This window comes from Verticillium dahliae, genomic scaffold (assembly GCF_000150675.1).
Source record: "Verticillium dahliae VdLs.17 supercont1.24 genomic scaffold, whole genome shotgun sequence".
Taxonomy (NCBI): domain Eukaryota; kingdom Fungi; phylum Ascomycota; class Sordariomycetes; order Glomerellales; family Plectosphaerellaceae; genus Verticillium; species Verticillium dahliae.
Genome location: NW_009276937.1, coordinates 532,566 through 548,479, shown reverse-complemented (window position 1 = coordinate 548,479; position 15,914 = coordinate 532,566). Strand labels below are relative to the sequence as shown.

At 52.2% G+C, this 15,914-nt stretch overlaps 7 protein-coding genes across 7 annotated transcripts; 4 read left to right on the top strand and 3 right to left on the bottom strand.

The window, feature by feature from the left end:
• Positions 1 to 907: 907 nt before the first annotated feature.
• Positions 908 to 1,852, top strand: VDAG_09053 (uncharacterized protein; the record flags this gene model as incomplete). The annotated part of the gene is made up of 2 exons (XM_009656856.1): positions 908 to 1,446; positions 1,672 to 1,852. 2 exons carry the CDS (start codon positions 908 to 910, stop codon positions 1,850 to 1,852), a joined length of 720 nt encoding a protein of 239 aa, XP_009655151.1.
• A 590-nt stretch (positions 1,853 to 2,442) lies between these two features.
• VDAG_09052 (uncharacterized protein) lies at positions 2,443 to 3,145 on the top strand. The gene is made up of 2 exons (XM_009656855.1): positions 2,443 to 2,573; positions 2,634 to 3,145. Exons 1-2 carry the CDS (start codon positions 2,486 to 2,488, stop codon positions 3,107 to 3,109), a joined length of 564 nt encoding a protein of 187 aa, XP_009655150.1. The 5' UTR covers positions 2,443 to 2,485; the 3' UTR covers positions 3,110 to 3,145.
• Positions 3,146 to 3,581: 436 nt separating this feature from the next.
• Positions 3,582 to 5,940, bottom strand: VDAG_09051 (exocyst complex protein EXO70). Its single transcript, XM_009656854.1, has 2 exons — positions 5,504 to 5,940; positions 3,582 to 5,437 (listed from the first exon to the last, which is right to left on the bottom strand). Exons 1-2 carry the CDS (start codon positions 5,712 to 5,714, stop codon positions 3,747 to 3,749), a joined length of 1,902 nt encoding a protein of 633 aa, XP_009655149.1. The 5' UTR covers positions 5,715 to 5,940; the 3' UTR covers positions 3,582 to 3,746.
• A 99-nt stretch (positions 5,941 to 6,039) lies between these two features.
• Positions 6,040 to 8,035, bottom strand: VDAG_09050 (2,2-dialkylglycine decarboxylase). The gene is made up of 4 exons (XM_009656853.1): positions 7,450 to 8,035; positions 7,052 to 7,398; positions 6,737 to 6,989; positions 6,040 to 6,675 (listed from the first exon to the last, which is right to left on the bottom strand). Exons 1-3 carry the CDS (start codon positions 7,766 to 7,768, stop codon positions 6,795 to 6,797), a joined length of 861 nt encoding a protein of 286 aa, XP_009655148.1. The 5' UTR covers positions 7,769 to 8,035; the 3' UTR covers positions 6,040 to 6,675; positions 6,737 to 6,794.
• Positions 8,036 to 8,947: 912 nt separating this feature from the next.
• VDAG_09049 (DNA replication licensing factor mcm3) lies at positions 8,948 to 11,418 on the top strand (the record flags this gene model as incomplete). The annotated part of the gene is made up of 2 exons (XM_009656852.1): positions 8,948 to 11,235; positions 11,361 to 11,418. The coding sequence occupies 2 exons, from the start codon at positions 8,948 to 8,950 to the stop codon at positions 11,416 to 11,418; spliced, it is 2,346 nt and encodes a 781-aa protein (XP_009655147.1).
• Positions 11,419 to 11,680: 262 nt separating this feature from the next.
• Positions 11,681 to 13,006, bottom strand: VDAG_09048 (MAK32 protein; the record flags this gene model as incomplete). Its single annotated transcript, XM_009656851.1, has 2 exons — positions 11,681 to 12,834; positions 12,925 to 13,006. 2 exons carry the CDS (start codon positions 13,004 to 13,006, stop codon positions 11,681 to 11,683), a joined length of 1,236 nt encoding a protein of 411 aa, XP_009655146.1.
• A 1,061-nt stretch (positions 13,007 to 14,067) lies between these two features.
• VDAG_09047 (adenylyl cyclase-associated protein) lies at positions 14,068 to 15,889 on the top strand (the record flags this gene model as incomplete). The annotated part of the gene is made up of 5 exons (XM_009656850.1): positions 14,068 to 14,111; positions 14,177 to 14,426; positions 14,511 to 14,824; positions 14,883 to 15,387; positions 15,446 to 15,889. The coding sequence occupies 5 exons, from the start codon at positions 14,068 to 14,070 to the stop codon at positions 15,887 to 15,889; spliced, it is 1,557 nt and encodes a 518-aa protein (XP_009655145.1).
• Between the last annotated feature and the right edge of the window lie 25 nt (positions 15,890 to 15,914).

Genomic DNA, 15,914 nt, shown 5'->3' with positions numbered 1-15,914 from the left:
GGGCACAGCACAGCATTCCATATAGACATGACAGTGGCGCAGTGCGAAGAGGCCCTTGATTCACCCAAGAGAAGATACTTGGTTGAACAACTCAGACTGTTGCCACCTATCTCGTGGGAAGCACGTCAACCACATTTGCTTATCTGCGATGAATCGACTGGGTGCATGAAAGTTCATGGACGTATTGACATTGCACGGGCATGTTCGAGCTGGAACGGCCTTGACTCTCTGCTGACTTTGCGCTGTCTCCGAACAACGCGATCCAAATCGAGCCTCGTCAGTCCTACCATTTCTCCAAGACCTGCAATGCTGGGCTGCTCACCAAACCCTCATGGCTCCGGAAGTCTGCATACCGGAACACCTTATTGTCGCCAGCTACAACGTCTTGGCCGAATTCAAGTGGCCAACTTGTTCAGCTCGGTATCCTCTAATTGTTCGCAACTCACTGGCAAAGACGGCTCAGGCTGACGTCTTAGTCCTGCAGGAGGTCAATGAGTCATGACCATTTCCTCACCCATCTGCTGAGCAATCAGAGTATTCGGCAAATCTACCCCTTCACCACCCACGGCTTACCTGACGGGCTGAGCACTGGGCCGCTCCCTAGCTTTCTTAATGTTCTCGCTCCCAGCCAGCATAGTTTCAGGTTGGGCTTCTTGCCGTTTCAACGCCGGCACAAAGGATGCAGCCTTCTGGCATTTGACCACATCGGCACCCATGATGAGCAAGGGCATGCCTTACCTATCATCCTCGCAGCCACTCACTTATGCCAAGGGCTTACAGATGGTGCTGTGGTTGCTAAATGTGGTGACATAAACACATTATCAATTACCTGGGTAGCTCACATACCCGCAACGTCTGGGTCCTCGCCGGGGATCTTACCCTGGCAACGTCTTCTAACACCCTGAACATGGCGGTCAAAACAGGTAGCATATCACGACAGACGAGGGCCTCCCTGGATCGCATGGATACTACGCTGCGGGAAGCTCAATTTTTGGATTCTTGGGCCGTCGCTCGGATGGAGGTAGGCGAGTCTTCTGGTAATCTGAAAAAGTCAAGAAGCCTTTATGATGCCTTCGAAGGAGAACAAGGGGCCACATTCGACCCCCAGGAGAACCCCTTAGCAGCCGCCATGAGGGGCAGTGGATTCAACAACCGACCGCAAAGGTATTATCGTATTCTTCTCAAAGGCTCGGACGTTCTCACCGTCCGGGGATTCAACATGTTCGGTTTCAGCAAAAGCCCTGCAGGGATAGAGGAGACTCAAGAGCCGGCGTCTCATGCAAGTGATCACTGGGGTGTGCGATGCCTTCTTCTTAAACAGCCGCAAACACCGGGGTTGGATGCAGCACCTACGCCACAGCACACGGCCGTTACGGTGCTACCTGCTCAAGCGCCCGCAAGGTTGTCCAGCACAGATTCGCTGCAGAAGTGCCTCGAGTTGACAGTGTATTCCAACTGATAATGAAGAGAATATTGGAAGAGATACATTCGAGCTTGTCAAATCAGTCATTCTTGACAGTCATGTCAGCAATGGCCCAGACACATTTACTGGACGGTTCCCAGTCGTTCTTATCCCGGTCGGCTCTTACGGGCTTGGGGTCTGGACAATAGATTCTGACCTGAACTGTTTCTGCATCGGAGCCTGCAGTACTGCAACGTCTTTCCGACTAGCAGGCAGAGGATCGCCGAATCAGCCCCCGATGTCGTTCGAGTTCTGCGGAAAGTCAAGTCGAAGTCAGGCGCTATGTTGATTCCGGAGGTTCGAGGTGTGAGGGTGGACTTGCAGTACTGCCAGGCTCCGCACATTGCTGAGGCGTTGGTAGCCTCCACACTTGCTACACGATATACCTGATGGCTGACGATCACCACCAGCTGGCCCGAAATCATAATGTGACCGCCAACGGATCCCGCATTCGATCTCAAGTTCGAGGCGCTCCTGGAGTTGAAGCCCGCAAGAGGCTTATTCTACCTACTCTACTCTATTCCGGACATCGTACAGTTTTGCTTGGCATCCCAACTGATCAAGAAGTGGGCCAAGATACGGGGGATTTATGGTGCTCGATTCGACTACTTGGGAGGAATACATATCTCAGTACTTCTAGCACGCATTTGCAAAATGTTGTCGCATAGTTGCAACAATATGTCGGCTACCAGCGTCATCACGACCTTCTTCAATCACTATGCCACCTTCGACTGGCAGACCCAAGTTGCATTTGATCCATTCTTTTACAAGCAACTTCGTTTTGATCGGTCTTTCCGCAAGCCTCTTTGCACAATTGATTGGCATTCGCCCGTTCTGAACATGTCTTCTGCAGCTTCAAGACAGACTGCGAAAACCCTGAAGAGGGAGTTTCAGAGGGCCAGAGATTACATGTTGACGCATAGCATGACGTGATCCAAGTTTATCGGTGGAGAGGACCCTTGTAATGATGGGTTCTCCTTGGGTGCTCAAGACTTCTTGAAAACGTACAAGTCGTATATCAAAATGGACCTTCACTATTGGGGATCTTTATCAGGGGACGGTTGCAGATTGGTTGCATGGTTGGAATCTCGTTGTGTCAGCATACTGGTTGGTACGTCACGAGCCATCGGACCTCACCTTCACGAAACGGATCTCTGGCTAACTCGGATAGGTATTGGCATGCAATTGCCAGGCTCAGTGGCCCGCATATGGCCCGAAAGATTCACGGAGGCACATACAGAGAGTTTCACCACATCGGGGCACTACCACGGGTTATATCTGATCGGTCTAGACTGGGATGGGGTCGATGGTGAGCCGATTTCAAAGTTGAAGCTAAATTTAGCTCATGAGACCCTCCAAGAAATACTGCAGCATTTTACAAGGCGAATACGGGGAGGCGAGAGCTACTTCGACCCTCAGAGGCTGTGGCTTAACGCTTCGCTTGTGCCAGATTCAGAGCTTGGCAGGATGTCTCCCGATGACCAGGATTGGGGCGAATATCAGTCTGATGACGAATCTTCTGACGAAGAGGTTGCTGATCCGATGGAGGCCTCTTCAGCGGGATCTGCGGAGCCTGCTCGCCAGTCGAAGTGCAAGACAGGTTATTCCAGAGCCCATAAGGCAGCTGCACCCGTCCCTAGGCCCTAGGGCGCAGTAAAACTTCGCATAGCTGCCGATGTGCTGCATCGTTTACGGAGGGACCTGGGTATGAGCAGCGATGACTTTGTCATTGGCTACACTGATCATCACCTCCCTGAGCCGCAAGAGAAAGCTGTCGGGGCGTGGAAGCTGGAACAAACTCACGAAGAGTTTATCCCCAACACCAAATTCTCTACTTCAGGCGGAAGAGCGATGAGGTGCTGGTATGGGAGTGGAGCTCTCGGACTGACATGATAATTCGAACTGGACTGCAGCCGTATTCGGGACGAGAATAACGAAATTGTGCTATTCATTCGGTGCCCCCCAAGCGGACTCATTCCCTCCGCGCCTCGCCATACTTTCATGTGTGGTCATGGGTGATACAGAGACAACAGTGCTCAGGTCGTCATGAGTAACTATATAGAGGTAAATCTACCTTCACAGTTTTGGTCATGGCATTCATTCGCATGACCCAACACTTGGACGATTGCTCATAATATATACTGTGACCATTGCTATATCTTGGCGATAAGACATGCACGACCTAACTCCTGTAATCAACTGCAACGCCCTCATGATCCGTATTCCCTCTAGACCCCAACATGTATATGTTGTCCGTGACGCCGCTGCAAGGAAAAAAAGACGCCTAGTAAAGGGTGACAAAGATCGCCGATATAGCACTCTTGTCGTACTTTACGTACTTCCCCTTGCCCTTGTCGACTTCGTGATAGCGGTCCCAGAAACGGTTGTATAATGGTTCAAGCATTTGCTGGATATCGCGCGCGAACATCTGACGAACCTCCCGTTCCATGTTGTAGGACTTGTGTTTTGCAACCATTTCGTCGAATGATGCATTGAATGATTGAAACTTGTTCTTGATGTTGTCCTTGTCCTTGCTGCTCAGGCTTTTGACGATGGAGCTCGAATCAGGTTGGCCCGAGGTAGGTCGTTGTTTGTTTGTGTGGATAACATCGAACAGATGACTGGATACCTCCTTGCAGTCCATGGTATACAGACTTTTGGACTTCTTTCGCCACTGGTCGAGCAATGCCAGCCGCTGCTCAAGCAACGGAGCAAGATCAGAATCGCGTATCATCCGCTCCACGATAACAACGTTATTTGCCAAGAAAACACCCAGCACTCCACGACCACCTCGGAGCACAGCTTGAGCCTTTTGATTAAGAGATGAAAGTAACGTCTCAATGGTATCTGTGCAATAATGTGAGAAGATGTCCTTGCCATCAGCACCAATGTCGAACGATGCCAGGCTTGGAATGACATCTGCTGAGCGGCCATTCGCAGCGGCGACAGACTTCCAGCCCCCGTCGCCAAGAGAAACCATGATACTTGAAATGGGGCGCATGAATTCCACCATAGCTTGCAGACGTTGCATGGTTTCGGAGACGATGGGGACGGGCGCGCCATCGGCAGGAAGTACTTGCATGTTGCCGACTCTGCGCTTGGTATCCTCCAGCAGATCGGCTAGTGAAGATTTGGCTGTTTCTCTCACAGGACGAAGGGCCGCGGCTAGGGATGACTTAAGCTCCCCAGTACGCGTTTCCAGTTTTTCAGAGAGGCTTGACATGATCTCGGTTATTTCGTACGCCAGGTAGCAATCTGTAGTCAGATGGGCTTTGATGTGAACGTTCAGCTCTCTAACAGCGCGAGCTAGCTCTGCTAGGGCCGCCTGACATGTGACCTGAAATATAGCCCCCCAGTCACCCCGATTGAAGAGGTTGCAAATATTCTCGTACTCCGCCAGAAAGAGGCCTTCCATGGCTTGCGCATATGTACCGATGCCGTTGGTCCCAGCTCTATATATGGCTTCCGAGTTCTTCTTCTTTGCCGTATTGACACTTGCAGCGGCCAGATTGACCAGTGTTGATGACAGATATTGCCCTCGGACATCGGCAAATATCTTCGCAGCTGGAGACTCTTGTGAAGTCAGCTGGGGTTGTCTACCAGCCACATGTGCCCTGATGAGAGCCAAGGGCGTGATCACGCTCTGTGCAAGTGTTGGGAACGGGACGTCTTTGGTAATGTAATGCAGTGGTTCGATCGATCGCGGTGTCTCGGCGCGAATGAGTTTGTCGAAATGACCTTCAAGCTGTGTGTTGCCGGACTTCACTAGGCGTGAAAGGTCGGCGATGGTCTGCTGGTTCGCCCGCAGGTTCGAGGTCTGCATATCGGCTAAGGCTTGGTTCAATCTTTTAACAGAGGCGAGATAGTTGACAAGTCCAGCCTTGTCAGGTCCCGCCCGAATGATCTGTTCCTCGTCATTCTTACTATCGGCTGGCTGTCGCAGTTTCTCGATGGACGATACAACTTTGTCGATGTCTTTGGAGAGCATAAGAAGTCAGTAACTATGTTGTGCAGGGAAACTTGGACCGGTGAGCAACGTACTGTGGCCAAGAACCTGCAACTTCTTTGTCTCGCCATTGAGTGGGCCTGCAACATCGCGTACACTCTTGCCGGTGGCATCAAGTCTCCCCAGCGAGGCTTGTATCTTCCGTGTCAATTGAGTCGTCTTCTCGAGCCGGGAGCTTAGCACATCGACTTCGGCACGCGCCTCTTCATCCGCGATTTGGCGGTTATTTGTCACCGTCACAGCCATGGCTAACTGATTGAGGGCGACCTCAAGGTGATGGGGACGCTAAGCGAGTTTTAGGCACGTTGTTGGAACGGACAATCCGCGTTTGTGCGTCGCTGTTGAAAATATGCACATCTGCCATGTGGTGTAAAGGCAGTTGTCAGAACTTGTATGCTCATGATAGAGCGACAGCAACTGTTGCACAACAAAGCTACGGCGGTTGACTGATCAAAGCAAGGAGGGCAGGCGTAGTAAGGGAGGGTTGATTGAGTGGGCCTCATGGTCTCTATCCGGGGTCAAATGCCTGGGGACAAGTATTATGTAATCACTGACAAGGCGTACATGATATAACATCTCAGGTTTGATTGACATATGCTCGACTGTTTGTGGAATGTGACCTCGTTCTGTTGATGCTCTTCCTAAATGATGGCCCGGGACAGTTCTTCTGGCCCTCTCAAAGTTCTTTGTATCTTGGTCTGGTTCAGCTCAAATCAATACCACAAGGTCGAGTAGATTTCAGCTGTCTCTCGACTTCTCGGGGAGGTTAATCTTATAATGGAAGAAATGATGTATGAGCTTTGTCACAGTCTCTACAAGAAAATCAACATCAGAATCGGTGATGGTGTACGGCGGTGCCAGGATGATGTGATCTCCACTGTAGCCATCGACTGTGCCGGCTCCTGGGTTCCCGCAGTGCTCAGTGAGCGCCAGATCGGACAATGTCGCTGCGATCTGCGCGTGGCGCGGGAATGGATCTTTAGTGCGCTTATCGCAGACAAACTCGATGCCCCAGAAGAGTCCTTTCCCACGGATGTCGCCGACATGAGCATGACTGTCAAGGTTGCTTCTGAGCTGCCTGAATAAGCGGCTCCCCTTATCCCTCACGTTCTCCAGAAGGTTATCGGATACAACGATGCGTTGAACCTCAAGAGCCGCTGCACAGGCGCTGAGATGAGCCTGGTAAGTATGGCCATGAACGAAGATACTGTACTACATGTTAGCTGCATCAAGAAAGCAGGAAGGTGAAAGCGAGAAATTGCACTTGCCCGCTGCCATTTTCAAGCACATCTACAAATCGACGGCTGATCGGAGTCCTGCAATTGGTCAATAGCCACCACCAAGCCCCTTGCCAATGGTTTGGAGGTCAGGGACCACACCTTCATCTTGCCATGCATGAAGGGTGCCTGTTCGACCCATGCCACACATGACTTCAACGAGAATAAGTAGCGCTCCGTATTTTTCGCACACTGCTTTCATGGCCTTGAAATAGCCTGGTACTGCAGGCACACAGCCAAGTGCCTGTGGTACTCGCATGATCAGCTCAAAGGTGCTGGCTGAGAACGATTCGTATAATGCCTTACCGCTCCAACTACGGGCTCTGCAACAAATGCACATATTATGTGGGGACCAAGGCGTATGAATTCGTCCTCCAACTCCTTCGCGAGTCTTGCAACATACATAGCGTCGGTCTCGTGACTTGCCTGGCCTCTGTAAGAAAAACAAGGGGACACGACTGATGTGTTATTGCACATCATGGGCTCAAAGTTCGCTCGTCGGCCAGCGTGTCCGCCAACAGACAGCGCCCCCAGCGTGATCCCATGATAGGAGCGGCTTCTGGATATGAATCTGTATCTTGTGCGCTGTGCCGGTGTCTGTTCGAGAAAAAACTGACGCGAAAGTTTCATTGCCGCCTCCATAGCTTCTGAACCTGTGCCTTTTAGCAAAGACGCTGCCCTTTGTCGCGACGCCGGAGACATACCACTGCTTACGATGTAGGCTTTTGACATGTGGCCCTCAGTTGAGTCAACGAGAAGTTGACATAATTCCTCAGATGTGCTGTGCGCAAAGAACGTTGTTGCGCAATATGTGGCGATCGCGTCTTGCTGTCTTATCGCCTTTAGAACTCTGGGGTGTCCGTGGCCAAGGCACGCCACAGCGGCATCGCCAGAAGAATCGAAGATCTTCCTCCCGTCTGTTAGAATGCAGTAGTGACCCTCGCAACTGGCGAGTTGCAGAAATTGATGCCGCAGGTCACGATGCAGAACAGCCGACTTGGGCATTATTTGGTCGATTATCATGTCGCTTGCCCCAACCTCTGGGGACGAGCTTCTTTCAATACCTAACGAGATCAATGTACTACGAAAGTCGGTGGTCGAGCTCAGGCTGAAGGGCTGCGGCGCAGATTTGGTGAAGTTTGCAAACACGAGCGCCAGTCTATTGAGCTGTGGCGCTTTGGAGGTTCTTATACGTGTTGAGAGGGACCAGATTCCTGTCAGCGGAGTAGCATGAGGTCCAGGTCCCGACCCCTAACACGGCCCGTATCGGAAACGGGGTTTTGAGTCGGCATCGACATAGTCACGAACTTAGGGACGTCAATGGCAAATCTACTACCAGAAGCTTATCACAAGGAGGGGCGAGAGATGTCCTGACGACACTAGTCAATATACTCGTGCGGAACCCGATGCCGGGATGAATCAAATCGGACCGAACTCAACCGAAGGAGAAGGCTTGCAGTCGGTGTGGTCGGTGCGGTCGGTGCACTCCCTCGCCTGAGCGCGCGCTGCCTGCTGGCCCGAAAGCCAACGCGTCCCCTAGAAACCCTCCTTACGCCGAGTGGAACCGTGCGGCTTTGCCCATTGGATAATTTCCACCACCACTTAACGCGCCATAGCTGCTTTAGAGTCAATGAAGGCACGCGTCGCAGCCCCTCATTTTCGAATAACGCGTCGTGGCCCCTCGAACAACCGCCTCCCAACGTCACGAACTCTCTAGACAGCCTCACTCCCTCTTGTGAGGTCGCTCCATACAACACGACTTGTCCAGATGGATTCTTTTATGCTTCAGGATGATGCGGCTGCTGACCGTGTTCGGCAGGCGGAAGACTTCCTTGATCCACGTTTGTCCCTCCCATCAGGCTGATCATTTGGATGATTGTTGCTGACCAGGCACGCGCAGAAAATCCTCACGCCAGAAGCTACCGACCTGACATAATCTTGATGGTACAGAAGAATCAGAGGCGCTTGAACGTTAACCTTGACCACGTTCGAGAACACAATGAACAGCTCGCGGAAGGGATACTTCGTCAACCGTTCGACTATACAATTGCATTCGACCATGCCTTGAAAGAGATCGTCAAAACACTGCCACAGACTCGAGCGGAGGAGGTCGCAGATGCCTTATATTACTGCGCTTGGGCGGGCAGTTTTGGCCTCAACGCATGCAACCCTCGTACCTTATCGTCACACCATCTCAACAATATGATCTCCCTTGAAGGCATTGTCACCAGATGCTCACTCATCAGACCCAAGATCGTCAAGAGCGTTCATTACAACGAGGCGAAGAATGTCTTTCATTTCAGAGAATACCAAGACCGGACCATGACCGACGGCGCTTCTACTTCCAGCGTGTACCCTCAAGAGGATGACGAGGGAAACCCTCTCATTACCGAGTATGGGTTCAGCAAATACCGGGATCACCAGACTATTTCTGTTCAAGAAATGCCCGAGCGCGCCCCCGCTGGGCAACTGCCCCGTGGAGTGGACGTTGTACTCGACGATGATCTGGTGGACAAGGTCAAGCCAGGAGACCGAGTGCAATTGGTTGGCATATACAAGACTCTTGGCAACAGGAACACAAACCACAGCAGCGCTCTCTTCAAAACAGTCATCCTCGCGAACAACGTTGTACTGCTGTCCTCCAAATCAGGCGGCGGCATAGCCACTGCCACCATCACAGATATGGATATCCGGAATATCAACAAGATTGCCAAGAAGAAGAATCTCCTGGACTTGCTGTCGCAATCCCTGGCCCCCAGCATATATGGACATGGTCATATCAAGAAGGCCATTCTGTTGATGCTGTTGGGTGGCATGGAGAAAAATCTTCCCAATGGCACCCATCTCAGGGGCGACATCAATATTTTAATGGTTGGCGATCCATCGACTGCCAAATCTCAACTACTTCGATTCGTTTTGAACACGGCCCCCCTGGCTATTGCCACAACAGGCCGAGGCTCTTCTGGAGTTGGTCTTACTGCGGCTGTCACATCAGACAAGGAGACAGGAGAGCGCCGGCTGGAGGCTGGCGCTATGGTGATGGCTGATCGAGGCGTGGTCTGTATCGATGAGTTCGACAAAATGTCTGACATCGACAGGGTGGCTATCCACGAAGTCATGGAACAACAAACTGTTACCATAGCAAAGGCAGGCATCCACACGTCACTGAATGCCAGGTGTAGCGTTATAGCCGCGGCCAACCCCATTTTTGGTCAGTATGACACGCACAAGGACCCGCACAAGAACATTGCGCTGCCTGACTCCCTTCTTTCACGCTTCGATCTCCTCTTCGTAGTTACGGACGACATTGAGGACACACGCGATAGACAGGTTTCAGAACACGTTCTCCGCATGCATCGCTACCGGCAAGCGGGCACAGAAGAAGGCGCACCGGTGAGAGAAAACACGAGTCAGTCTCTTGGAGTCGCAGTCAACAACCAGACCGAGTCTCAACGTCAAACGGATGTCTTCGAGAAGTTCGACGCCATGCTCCATGCAGGCGTCACTGTAACATCGGGACGTGGTGCGAACAAGAAGCCAGAGGTTTTGAGTATCCCCTTCATGAAAAAATACATTCAATACGCCAAAACACGAATTCGTCCTTTACTCACGCAAGAGGCGAACGACCGTATCGCAGACATTTACGTCGGCCTCCGAAATGATGATCTAGAAGGTAATCAGCGCCGCACAAGTCCATTGACGGTGCGAACTTTGGAGACGCTTGTTCGTCTTTCAACCGCGCATGCAAAGTCACGCTTGTCAAACCGGATTGACGAGCGCGACGTGGCTGCGGCCGAGTCCATTTTGCGGTTTGCACTGTTCAAGGAGGTTGTTGAGGACGAGTCAAGAAAGAAGCGTAGAAAGACACAAAACACTCAGATGTCCTCGAGCGAAAGTTCTTCGTCGGAAGATGACGATGACGACGCATACAGGGGCGCCACAGCACGCACATCTGTATCCAGATCTGGCCCTTCAACCCGTGGTGTTGCACGGCCTCGGAAAACCACGACTGCTCCTAATCAGATCAGTGGCACTGCAGATGCGGATGCAGATGTTGACGACGGAGCCCGTGGCTCGACATCTGATGCGCAGGGTGCAGAACGCGATCAAGACCAGGATTTGAACCGATTGCGCCAGTCGGCAGGAGCATCACACAGTCGCGCAACGCGCACGCAAACATCATATGCCTCGTCGGTACCAGAATCACAGCTGCTATCAACATCGCAACATGAGCCCGAGGAAGACGAGCTTGCAACAGGAGCTGCAACTCTAGCCATCGCAGATGAGCCCATTACTGATGAGCGCTTCAACACATTCAGAACAACACTCGGACAGCTTCTCAACTCGGCTCTATTCGAGGATGACTCGGCAGGCTTGGACGCCATCATCCACGCTGTGAACGCAAAACTGCACTCGAGGAGTGGAGGTGCCTTTGACAAAGAAGAGGCTGTTAAGGCGCTGCGAAAGATGGATGACCTCAACCAGATCATGTACGTGGCTTTGTTCTCTCATCTCTCTGTGGCATTTCACGGCTAACAACTAGACAGGTACACATCAGGGGACCTTGTATACAAGATCTAGTCTGTGTCGCATTGTGTTGCATCATCCCAAATAGACTGTTCGGCAGTGGGGTAATGTTGACTAGGCAGCTGCGGTTGATTTACGATGGGTAAAAGGCTGATGCTGCGCTTGATCTGCATTATCAAAAGACTCGAGCATGGCTTTGGCAGGCTAAGGGCTGCGTGGCTTCTAACAAAATAATGACGTATGATTTCTGCACCTGTTTCTCTCAGATGTTTGGCAATGGCACTCAATCATTGCCCGCGTCTTCCAGCGCGTTTTTTACTTAAGTCTCTATGCGTCCCCCCCCTTCCTCTCTCGTTGAACACACCGAGCCGCGCCCACCCACCTCATCAGTTGTGGGTTCTCGTTCGTTCACTCTGGTAGACGACGCCGATATTCCTCGAGTCTTTGACTGACTCGGACACCATTCCATGTCTCATTACCTTGCTCATCTTTGCCGAGGATGGGCATGCCCACTTGCTCAATTGCAAAGCTCGCTGACACGCTGCCCCATGTAGCAGCCTCCTCTACACTCTTGCCTCGGGCCAGGGCCGCCGCAAGCCCACCTAAAAAGCTATTGCCCCCTCCAGTAGGGTCAACGACCAAGGATGCATCTTGATGATAGGCAGGTACCCAGCGCTCGACGCCAGGATCGACCTCGATTTCTTCACGTGCGATGGTGCCCTCTTCATCCTGTAACAGGCCTGCGAAGAGTGCCTCCATGTCAGTGTCGGGCCGGAGGCCGCCGCGAGTGTAATCCTTCTTCCGACGCTTGACACCATCACAAGGTGCACGAGGCTGGCGCTTCCTCCCACCATTTCTAGCGATGTAGCAGCCTTTCTCGCCGGCACGAACCACGAGGGTAAACGACTGTAAGGGCATACTCGCTAAAAGCTGTTCACAGGAACGTTCCACGGCCGCAGTGGATATCTCGCCCGTGTTCAGATCCAAGCCATGATCACCCATGAAGCCTGCAAGCTCTGCATGGTTGGGACTGCAAACATCAACGAGTGGCAGTGTGTTCGTGCAGTTAAGCAGCTCATCGGGGGTGCACAGGTCGGGGACTGGCTCCCAGACGAAGATTGGTTTCACGTATGAGTCTGGTGGTGACAAGGCCTTTCTGGAAGTCGTGATATTTGCAACCAGCTCTCTGCATCTCGTTGGCGAACAGATGAGGTGGAACGAGCGAGAGAAAAGCAGCGTTGGCGTTAGGTCTTCGGCCGTGAGGCGTTTCTTTGGGGTGGTGTACTTGAATGCGCGCTTCGTTGTGTTTCCGGTGTTTTCGTAACCGTTCCAGCCTCGCGTAGTAAGGCGTTCAGTTGATTTGCGCATCAGAGCAGACGTGTTCCACGTTTCAATCAGAGTTGTAAGCTCGGCGGGGAAATCGATTCCTTGATCGACCACCCAGCCAACGGAAGAGGACAGAGGAGGGGGAGAGAAAAGACGTGCTCCTATGGCGGAATACGTGCCCGCACCGCCTAGTATATCTTTGACTGGTGGCGTGGGTTCCTCGAACTCGATATCATCTTCACGGGTCAGCATGATCGAACCGTCGAGCAGCGAGCCTTAAGTCTGTGTGGGGTGTGTCGCAGAAACCTCACCTATGATGACCATACCCAGCGTAACGACATCCAAATATGTTAAAGCCGCAAATTCTGCCTCTGTGGGAACGTCATCCTTCACCGACAAGAATTCCATGGCGGCCTTTGGTATACTTTGCTAACTGCAACAGGTAACCTCTGAAGACTGTCTTATTACGACCGCGACGAGCTTCAGCGTTTCAGTTACAGGGAGATTACGGAAACTCGACTCCGCAAATTCACTCCAACGAAACGATATTGAGAGTACAAGGTTGTGTGCTGACGATGCATACTCGCCACTGGCTGTTGAAAAAACAGCATTCAGGCTGCAAGTAGCAAACTCATGATGTGTTCAAAGTCCCAATATGCAGGGCCGCTGGCACAGCGCTCAAGGTTCGCCGATCGGGACCAAACACCAGTACCTAGAAAATACTGGATATCTGCATACACCCTTGACTATGGAGCCTGTGACCTCGTCACCTAGACGGTCGGGCAGTACGAGAAAGCACGCATGTTAATGTGGGACTCGTTGTACCTCGGCGAATGTGCAGAAGGTCAATTTGGATGCCGCCTGCCTGTCCAATCCACGAGTTCAGTTCGAGGGGCATTCTGGTAACCGTGTTGAAAGGTGGTCTCAGTTGCTGGTAGCACAAGCAGTGCACAAGGAGACCACGGTCATTGGGTCAAGCAAGGACAATCTAATGTACAGGGAGTGCATGGAGTCTTGTTCAAGATCACGACTCGAAGGGAACACTTTGTTGGTCTGGCACCACATATCTGTTCATTGTCGGGGATGCCCATCTGTGAGGAATAAGACCTGCGGTTGCGCTCTGACGGACAGTGGGTACCTGGGTAGCGGCGGGGCGGGTGCCTTGTCTGTGCCAAAGCTTCTCTAGCTGCCATTCCATAGTGTCTGCCTTCAGGAGCACCCCCGTCAACATGGTCACTCACTTCGCCCTCTCCCCCAAGTCCCCAGCCTCGTCCTCGCGCAGCTCGCAAGAACAAGACAGATCTCCTGATTCTCGGATATCTTTACACTTCAAGGTCTTCCCGTGATCACACACCGACGACAACGGCCTTTGATTGCTTCTGGCACCGTTGCGCTCTGGCTCCTGCTGTTGTATTTCAACCCAAGCGCCCCTGATTCCTGCAACATCGCATCCTGCAGGATAGCCGATCATGGCGACCAACAATATGCACAACCTTACGACGCTCATCAAGAGGTTCGTACATATCACCGCCTGTCTCCGTGCACTCGGAAGAAGTGGAGGCACTGACAGCTTCGCAGGCTTGAAGCGGCCACTGCAAGGCTTGAGGACATTGCCTCGTCGACCATCGAGCTACCCCAAGCCGCGCCTGCACCAGGCCAGCCCATTCTGCCATCGCCTCCTACCGCATCGAGTACAACGACACCTGCTGCTGCTGCTGCCCCTCAACCACTGCCCGAATCGATTCAAGAGTTTGACATATTCATTACTACTGCTGTCGAGAACTATGTCAAGAAGTCCAAGCAACTTGGCGGTCTGCTTGCTGATCAGGTGAGCCTTTCGCTGCCCTGATTAGAAGAATCTCCTTTCAATCTTGTCCTGCTAGTGCTCACTGACGCTCATTCGATGCTGTAGGCTGCCAAAGTTCTCGCCGGTTTCCAAGCTCAACGCACGTATCTGCTCATTACGACGAAGGCCAAGAAGCCCGACCTAAATGGGGCCGAACATATCGCGCTTCTGAATCCGATCAATGAAGCCCTGATTTCTGCCACCGAGATCAAGGAAGCTAACCGGCCGTCGCCTGTCTTTAGCCAACTCAGTGCCGTCGCCGAGGGCATCATGGTACTCGCTTGGGTAACTGTGGATAACCGTCCATATAAGCATGTAGAAGAATCTCTTGGGTCGGCCCAGTTCTTCGGAAACCGGGTGTTGAAGGAACAGAAAGACAAGTAAGCTAAGATATGCAAAATCTGATAGCCATGTCAACCCTAACTGACGCGCAACCAGGGACCCTCAGCAAGCCGAGTGGGTTCATAGCTTTTACCAGGTTTTCCGCGACCTGGCCGATTACGTCAAGCAGTACTTCCCGAACGGTATACCTTGGAATCCGAAAGGACAGCCTGCCCAGGAGGTGGCCAAGACTTTGGTTACAGCCTCGTCAATGGCAGCGCCACCGCCTCCTCCCCCTCCCGCCGGCAGCTTGCCGCCGCCGCCGCCGCCGCCGCCTGGCCCGCCACCTGTACTGGACCTAAGTAATGGGGAAGCTCCTGCTTCGGGTCAGGAAAGGGGAGGCCTTGATGCTGTCTTTTCCGAGCTTAACAGAGGAGATGCCGTGACCAAGGGCCTCCGAAAGGTTGACAAATCGGAGATGACTCACAAGAACCCATCTCTACGAGCTTCCTCCAGCGTTGTCCGAGGCAAGAGCCCGGCCCCTGGAAAGAAGCCAAAGCCCGAGAGCATGCGCAGCAAAAAGCCACCCAGGAAGGAGCTTGACGGAAATAAGTGGACAATTGTAAGAGGCGAAATACGAACACATGATGGATAGCAACTGATATCATATCTCACAACAGGAGAACTACGATAAAGAACTACAGCCGATTGAGATCGAAGCGTCCAACAACCATTCTTTGTTGATTAGCAGATGTAACAACACGACGATCATCATTAAGGGTAAGGCCAACGCCGTCACCATTGAGAACTCCAATCGTCTATCGTTGATTGTCGACTCTCTCATCTCCACGGTGGATGTAGTCAAGTCACAGAATTTTGCCTTGCAAGTCATGGGGGTCATCCCTACGGTTATGATGGATCAGATCGATGGTGCCCAGATTTACTTCAGCAAGGAGAGTACGTCCACCAAGATCTTTACGAGCAAGTCGTCGGGTGTCAATCTGAACGTCATTTCGGGTCCTGATGGCGATTCGAAGGAAGTCCCACTGCCCTATCAGATTTGCTCTTACTACGATGAGGAGAAGGACGACCTTGTGAACGAGATCGTGTCACACGCCGGTTAGACATTTGATGGAGTCATTTTCTAGT